We start from the raw sequence: 8995 nt of genomic DNA, 5'->3' as shown, positions 1-8995 counted from the left end.
GACTTCTGACGGGTTTGTACACCGGAATTCAAGAGTGGTTACCCCCTCGATGTTTTTAGACAGCACAATCTAATGTGTACTCAATAAATGATGACAATCAACAATCAATAAATATGCTATCCACATCAGCCTTACATTTGCCTGAAATGTATTGTCCGATAAGAAATGATACGAGTAGATGTTTATATGACGAGGACAATAACACTGATGATATAACGAATGATAGCGTCTTAAATGATATCGAAGAATGGAACTGGGACAATGTAGGCGAATATATTAACGATTCTGATGGTGAAGCAATTGAAAATGTAAATATATTTTTAAATGATCGATATTAATGTTTGATTATGTGCTGATCCAAATATTTTTGCCGACTCGCCAAATAAGAAAATTTGTAATTGATTTTTTTTTAAATTAATCTACGAGCTTTACTAACAAAATTAGATTTATTAACAAAGCTTCAAGTTTTCTCTATATTTGTTTGTCATGAAAACGTAAAAAATAAATTTCAAGTTTTCTCTCTAAATTAGCTAGCCGCTAATATTTTATGATAGGAATGCCACATATGATAACAAAGTTAAGAAAGTCAGGAAACGAAAATTGGGAGTTAATTATATTAATACGTTAACTAAAAAAATATGATAAAATAGCCATTTAATTATAGCTAATTGCAACAAATGATTTTTTTTTGTTCTGGTTTTTGCTTTATTGTGCTTAATATTTATTATTTAATTAAAATGAACAATTTTTCAAATAGACATAAAACAAATTTTTTCTATATACCTAACATTTAAAGTGTTTTCATATTTTCAATGTATTTTCATAATACATTGTAGGTATCGCAAACTGGAACAAGTGAGCACGATTTGAATTTGAATGAAACTTTATGTCCATGCACCACTACCACACGAGGCGAAGCGATACTCATATGTATGAAAATAGCGATGTGGTTCTGTCTTCCTTGGAACGCTGTTGTCTGCATGTTGCAAGCCATAAATATTATTTTACAAAAAAAGAATATTTTGCCAAATAATAAGTATCAATTACTACAGTACTTCCCTATTGGGCAATCAGATAATTTTAAGTATCATATTTATTGCTCAAACTGCAAGAAGTATGTGGGTGAACGATCACATATCGAAGATTTTATTTGCGATTGTGGAATCCGCATTAAGGTTTCAGAAACAAAATCATTTTTTTTAGAATTAGATTTTAAAAGCCAATTATGAAATTTATTGCAAAAACCATACATAACAAAAGGTTTGAAAGAGATATGTAATAGACGTAGAGACGACGATGGCAATATAAATGACATATTTGACATATTTAACATGTACAAAAAGTGGGATTCGCCCCAAGGTTTACTAAATGGCAGATATAATTTGTCGTATACCTTTAATACAGATGGCTGCACAACAGGAAAGTCAAGTACCTCTTCGGTTTGGCCAATTTATGTCATGATCAATGAATTGCCAATTAACATACGTTCCAAAAACATGATTCTAATAGGTTTATGGATTGACGCATGTAAACCTGATATGAATATATTTTTGCAGCCATTCATAAACCAAGCAAACAATTTATCTTCAAATGGAATTTCATGGAAATTAAGCGATAACGTCACAATAACCAGTTTGGTAATGCTATTACTTTGCTCCGTTGATTCAATGGCAAGATCAGCAATATTGAACATGAAACAGTGCAATGGCAAAAGCGGATGCACTTTCTATGAACATCCGACAGAAGGTGTTTCAGTGCAGACTAAAAGTGCCAGCCGTATTCTATGGAAGTACACAGTCTCTACTGATATTCCACTTAATCGGACAGACGCATCCATAAGAAGAGACATGATTATAGTCTGCAATGCCAAAAATGGAAAAGATGTTAATGGAATATGGGAACCTTCCTGTCTCATGAACTTACATTATTTTGATCTCGGAGATGGATTTGATTCTGAGTACATGCATTCTTGCCTTTTAGGTGTTCAACGGCAATATATGGAGATATTGTTAACTTCTTTCGGGAAAGATTATTATGTAGGTTCACCCCAAAAAATGAATATTATCAATATGCGTTTAATGTCTATTCAAACTCCAAAGTGTATTACAAGGACGCCGAGGAGCTTAAAAGATATTCGGCTATGGAAAGCCTCTGAGTGGAGATCATGGGCAATCTTGTATTTGTTAGTTTGTTTGCGTGGTATATTATCGGAAAAATATGTAAATCATCTGACTTTATTTGTGTCAGCATTGAATATTCTCTTGCAAAAATCAATTAATTCCAAAATGTTAGAAAGAGCTCATATTTTACTTATAAACTTTGTTGTTCAATTTCAAAGCTACTTTGGGAAACAAGAAATGTCGTATAATTGTAGGAAGCGAATATTCTAGACGGCATCGCGACGCGATATTGTAACGAAGCGAGAAAAGAAAAGCGAGCGAAAAGACGAACTTCTTTTGTCACCGAGCGCTCGGACCGAGATGCGAGCGCGACTCACGGGAGTTCAGTTCGGTTGACGACAGGCGAGTCGAATGGACGCGACGTGTTCTTGTATCACTTTTTATAATATTGTTACGCCCGCGCCGTTGCGATTTGAGCGAGCTGGTCGAGCTGCCGGCGAGAGTTACTTGTTTCCCGGACAACGAGATTCTTCGTTGTCAAACGGATGCCATGAGATTTGGGGACGAGCCGTCGACCCGTTCGGACGTGCTCTAACCCCTTTCTGTATTTCGCTACGTTCTCTTGCATTAAAGAGTTTATCACTTTCTAAGTTGGTGTTCCATTTATTTCTCCGCGGCGATCCGGTACGCGTGCGCGTGCGCGAGTGCGGAAACGCGGGTAACACACGTTCGAGTGCGCGAACGCGAGTTTTACCGCCCCGGGCGTAACAATATATTATATATTACGAAATAACATTATATACAATATCTGCTTATACTATAATACGCAGGGTTGGCAAAGTTACTTTATGAAAGTAACTCGTTACTGTTACTCATTACTGATTTGAAAATGTAACTCGTTACCATTACCGTTACTCAAAAAACTAACGAGTTGATACTATTTTCGTTACTTTTTTCTTATACTTATACCCGATATACTGATCAAAGATTAATTAAATAAATTTACGGATTTTTATAGACTTCAAGAACAGCTGGACTTTGAGAACAATGTTAAAGAATCAAATAAAAAAACGGAAAAAAATTAAACGACTTAAAAAAATTGATTACTCAACTTCATCATTCTTTAAAATCGTATGTATATTTAATCTTATAATATATACTCTTATAACTATTAATCTTATAATATCTTATATCTTTACAGCCGTGAAAACATAACAACTCAAGAAATGAATGATGTTTTACCAGGACTTCGTTCGATAACTCAAGCATATGATTTGTTGAATACCTTTAATGTAAATCTAGATCGCATTAGAATATAAGTAGATAAAATTAATAAAGTTTTGTAGTTATAACTAAATAATAACTAAATAATAACAATACATAACACTTTCGTAGACCCACAAGAACTTTATCACCGCAAAGAACAAATTCCTCTCTAAATGCATCAAGGTCAGAGAACTCGCAGGAAATTAACGAATTAAGCGTTCCATCGGAACATAATGTAACAAACTCCGACATTAATGACCCAATTGAGTAAGTTTGTTTCTACAATAAAAATAGGCAAATTTCAAGAAAGAGCAACGTTGTTAAAAATTATCGACGAAGTTGCTCTATCTTAAAATTTGCCTATTTTTAAAGGAACAGGTGATCCTTTAATTTTTTGTGTATTTTCTAATATACTTCTTAAATATTCCACTTAGATATCCTGCAATAATTTGTCCAATTGGTGAAGGAGGTGACCACGAGGTGACGGACGATAATTCAGATATCTTTGATAAAAACATTGAGAATATATATAATACATACAAATAGCTTCAACAAACATACACATAGTTTCAACAAATCTAAATCATATGAAGGAAAAATACCAAGAAAGAAAAAAGTATGTGATACTTGTTAAATTATATATAAAACAGGGTGTATAATGATAATTATTAATGTATAATATATTAATAATTTAAATTAAGCAGCTATGACAGAAATGAGCCACTAATACCAATTGAAGCAGTCTCACAGGATCCTGGACCTTCCAGTTCAAAAAATGACCAGAATCCATCCATAATCAAATCAACTAAACGAAAGAGGTAATTATTCATTTTTTTACATTAAAAATTATTACGGAAATAGGAAAATAGGAATAAACTTCAGAAATATTACATATTAAAAAGATTATGTTTGCATGTAACATATAAAGCATAACCAACAAAATATATAATATATAATATATTATTTGTCTATCCTATGGACAGCTTGTAAGGCTCATGGATATCCCGACCAGAAATGGACATAAAACGGATATCCGTAGGATGTCCTGTAGGAATCCTGTGATGTCTGGGACCTCATCGTTTCTTAGGAGGTCCCGAGAACATCTTCAGGATATATTTACATAGGATTGAAGCTGTCCACAGAACGTCCTGAGGCTGTTCCCAGGACGTCCTGAAGCTATCCCTAGAACGTCCTGAGGCTGTCCCCAGGACATCCTAAGACTGTCCCCTGGACGTCCTGAGCCTGAACTGACGCTGTTCTAAAACTGTCCTGAAGAAGATATCCTAAGGACGTCCCGAGGACATCCCGTGGATATATGAATGTCCTCAAAATGTCCCAGGACGTCCTGGGACATATTCAGGCCGCGAGATAGCGTTGGGCATCCGTCACCCGTCGACTAGATAAAAATTTTAATAATAAAATATAAAAGAAAATATCGAGAAACAGTGTTTTATTTCTAATATTATTTTCAGGGTACTTATAAACGTTTCGTCTGTAAAGGCAAATTTATTTACGAAAATATTCTTGAACATCAGTGTCTTGGTGGAAGTGAAGGCGTTTTCATTGATTTTAACACAAACATTTTTTATGCTGTCAAAAGCGGAGGTAAGAAAATATAATTATTTCTTTTAATATATTTAATAAATTATTTTAATATATTTTATAAATATTATTTTACATAATCTAGTATAAATAAAACAATTTTTTGTTGATACAGAAATAATTTGCAATAATGAAGGTCTGTTTTGCACAAATTGGTAAGGAAACGGAAATAAAAAAGAATTTAATTCAAGCTATAAAAAATTATCCTGAATTATGGGGACTATCGAACCGAGTTTCTTCAACACCCAAAAATATATTATGGATTGAAATAAAAAATGCTGTTTATAAAAATGAGTCTATAAATATTGCGATTAAATTATTCTCGTAGATATATAGATTGCTGAAAAATAATTTTAAAAAATTGTATACTTTGTTTCAGAAAATAATGCTGCCATAAAGGCATTAAAGTCGAATTGGAAAAATAAAAAAAAAAACATTTTGATATTATTAAAAATCGACAATCGTCATGGAGGTTCCTTAAAGATATGGATTTTTTGAGAGAACCGTTTCTACAATCATTGAAGAATAAAGAGTAAGTAGTAATGAATAAGTAATTGTTTGAATTATATATTTCGTTATACTATTAATGATGTATATACATTTCTTATAGTCAAAATATCACAGTTTCTGGATCGCAGGACTCCCAAGAAAATGATATAAATATCAGTAATGTTCAAGATTAATAGCTGAAGTGGAGCTGCAATTTTACATGAGATCGAATTTTATGGCAAATATTTTGTACGAATATCCCTCGATATATCTCTGGCGAAAATTTTCCTTAAAATTGTTTATATAATTTTTCAAAATTTTTATATAAATTTCAAAACCTTTTAGAAGCATCGTATAATTTTTTAAAACATTTCTCAAATTTTTAATACAAATTTTAGCATTTTTTAGAAATTCTAAAAAAAAAGTCTACATGTTTTTTAAATTCTTTATATACGTGAAATTTTGAAATATTTTAAGATTTCTTATTATATTATTTTCGAAAAAAATTGATAAAATCTGAATTTAACTTTTATAAATTCTCAGAAATTCATATTTGTACAATTTTTTAAAATATAAGATACGACAACTTTTTTTATCAGAGATATATCTCGTTATTAGCATTATATTATCAGCATCTTGTAATATATGATGTAACCTGTTTGCGGAGTACAAAATTGTAAAGACAAAGCGATAATGGCGGCATGCAGCATCGCGAAAATACGCGGTAGTGATTGTTGCGTAGAACGAAAATTGAAAGTCGTGCACGACGCTAACAAAAAATCTGGTCGGACGAATCACCCGCACCACACACGTAAAAACTACGCATTTCGTATCGGAGATACGGCACGGCCTCTCAAACAAATAAACATATATAGCAAGCATCCCCAATAAAACTTTCGAATTTGTAAAATAAAATTTGTGTTTTTACACGTGTGCTAGCAAAGACACCGTTGCCGACACCGCGACGTTGTCGCCGCCACCATGACGCCGTCGTCGTCACCCCGTGACGATCCCATTTTCGACAAACGCCAATAGACTAACGGACGGACAGCGGTGGGGATGGAAGTAATCTTTCGTTTTTGGTATAAAAGGACGTGCTGCGCGCAACAAACAGCTCTCTCATATCATTACGTTTTTCGAGAGTAACAGAACGAGTCGGATCTCCGGTTATATCACGTGTGTGGAGTACCGCCACCCGAGCGAATAATGAGTCATCTTGAGACGTGTCGCGGTTCTTTCTGACCAGATACACCGACGCAGGACGAACACGTCGTCCCGATGCGTGTCATAGACTACCCAGGGCTCCGAGAGCTTATTCGGCTGGTCGCGATAACGGAGAACCTCGTAATCCGCGTTCGCGCGGATTAAGAACTATATACGTTACGTGACGGGGAATAGCCGAGCGATTATTCCTCGACCGATATCTCGAACCATCAACAACGCGAACATCAATGGCACTGACGTGTAGAAATACGAATACGAATCAGTGTAAACGAATATAAATAAACAATACATATACGAAAATACAGTGCGGGTGATAGTGTTACACTCCTGAACCACTCAACAGTGATGCTTCCACGTGGGCTCATTAACCGTGTTAATTCAATATTTATGGTAGCCTATATAGTCTCAATAATTTTGTAATTCCCGCTGTTTACGAGATTATTGCCCTGCTGTATATACATGAAAAATTATTATAAAATTTCGTCTATTGTATAAGAAATTTTACGTATATTACGTCTATTGTATAAGAAATTTAAATTTTATTATAAGAAATAACGATGGTGGACATTAATATACAATAAAATATACACAGGTATACATATAGATACACAAATAACGATGATGGATATTAATAAATTTCTAATCCTTGCGATGAGATGATTTATTCTACTGTACATAATATACCTTATAATATATATATATATATATATGTATATATATATATATATATATATATACATATTAAGTAATCTGAAAGCAAAAGGAAATTCTTTAAAAAAAATTCAACTTCAAAACCTCAAAACCAACCAACCAACTTTAAAAAAACCAGAATAATGCGAATAGTTCAAATTCGAACCGAATTAAATTGAATCACAATAGATTAAGACCGGATATCTTTACAGTACAAATATATAAATCTATTCTCCGAAATTTACTGTATCCAATTATTAGTCGTAAAAAGCACTTCGATATTTGCATGTATTATATTTTTAAGGTTAAATTATATACGCAGTTGTCATGGTTTCACTGCATAAATTATTTAAAAAACCGTTAAAAAAATGAATATATAATTCGTACAATATGCAATCGAATTGTCATCCCTTTCCCCCAAATATACTACTTGTTCTAAAATATGATCCAAGTACCAAATGAAAGCAAATATCATGTATTACGAATCCAGAAACGTACGTGATTTTAATATTTTGCAAATAAACTTTTTTGGAAATTATTATTAACCGTGAAAATAAGGGTACAAATTGGAAAAAGAAACTGCTGACTTCAAAAACGTCTGCATGTCAGCCAGTGTTGAACGTGTATAAATTAACAATATATTGTGGCGGTGCACTTACGTTACAGCACGCGCGCCTGGCCAGCGCGCCCACCACGTGACGAGAGTAGTGCGCGGCGCCACTTTTCTCATAATTAAAATTCACCCACGCCTGCTATATCTATGGCCCCGTGGGTGGCCTTCGGCAAGTTTCCCTGCTCTCGAAATAGCGCGAGCTTACCTAGGCCACTATTTCGAGAGTGTTTTGAGGTAACCATAACCGTCGGCAGAGCGAGCTCAGCTCTCCGAAATCGGAAGGAAGCGGGACTCCCGGCCTTCCGATTAGGAGTGTTCCCTGGGCCTCTGCCTTTGCTGCCTTCGCTGCCCATCCGGGCCGTTTTTACACCGTCCGTCCGGACCGCAACCTCCATCACGCCGCGGGCCAGGAAACGGGGACAGGATCGTCCCCCGGCCTCGAGGGCACCCGTTACCCGACTTCGGAGCCCTCCTCTGTCGACCCCCGAGTCATCCGAAGAACGTCTGGACCCAGGAGTGTCTTATCTACCGTGGAGACTAATACTCGTAGACCTTCCGGACGCGATAGTAACGAAGTTGAGGCTGGCGGACCCGCGACCTCGACCGGTCGCCACCCAGGTTTCATGCTTGACGCAGACGGACGTCGTTAGCGCCCGGCTGCATCCAGTAGTGCTGTCGCCGCTGAGCCCGCCACCATCAACGCCTCGGAAGCCGAGGACACCAGGGCGTCCGCCGAGTCCTCCCGGAAAAACTCCGGCGACGCCGACCGGCCATCCGGCCTACCCGCCGAATCGGCGAGACACGCTCGATCGCCGAAACGCTTGTCTGGCGTGAACACCAGCCCTCGGCGTTCAGCAGGCCTGGCGAAACGCTCCAGGACACCGGAACGCTTCCGGGAGCTACTAGAGAAGCGAGCACGAACGTCGCGGGATCCTAAAATCCGGGCCATCTCCTCAGTGCAGCGCGACCCTCTCCTCCAGGCCCGGCTGCG

General features: G+C 36.2%; 1 protein-coding gene across 1 annotated transcript; it reads left to right on the top strand.

The window, feature by feature from the left end:
* The first annotated feature begins 1457 nt into the window (after nucleotides 1-1457).
* LOC105448639 lies at nucleotides 1458-5671 on the top strand. The gene is made up of 5 exons (XM_011687328.1): nucleotides 1458-2287; nucleotides 3322-3396; nucleotides 3516-3653; nucleotides 4091-4204; nucleotides 5599-5671. The coding sequence occupies exons 1-5, from the start codon at nucleotides 1458-1460 to the stop codon at nucleotides 5669-5671; spliced, it is 1230 nt and encodes a 409-aa protein (XP_011685630.1).
* The last annotated feature ends 3324 nt before the right edge of the window (nucleotides 5672-8995 follow it).

Source organism: Wasmannia auropunctata, unplaced genomic scaffold (genome assembly GCF_000956235.1).
Source record: "Wasmannia auropunctata unplaced genomic scaffold, wasmannia.A_1.0 LD336116.1, whole genome shotgun sequence".
Lineage (NCBI taxonomy): Eukaryota > Metazoa > Arthropoda > Insecta > Hymenoptera > Formicidae > Wasmannia > Wasmannia auropunctata.
Note: the sequence above shows the minus strand (reverse complement) of the source record. Positions and strands in the feature narration are given on the sequence as shown.

Bases quoted from the DNA above. Each gene is read 5' to 3' on its own strand.
- LOC105448639 (XM_011687328.1), top strand. From the start codon at position 1,458: ATGATCAATGAATTGCCAATTAACATACGTTCCAAAAACATGATTCTA. The intron at 2,288-3,321 runs GTTAGAAAGAGC...ATATCTTTACAG, and splicing joins AAATCAATTAATTCCAAAAT to CCGTGAAAACATAACAACTC. The intron at 3,397-3,515 runs GTTGAATACCTT...ACACTTTCGTAG, and splicing joins ATAACTCAAGCATATGATTT to ACCCACAAGAACTTTATCAC.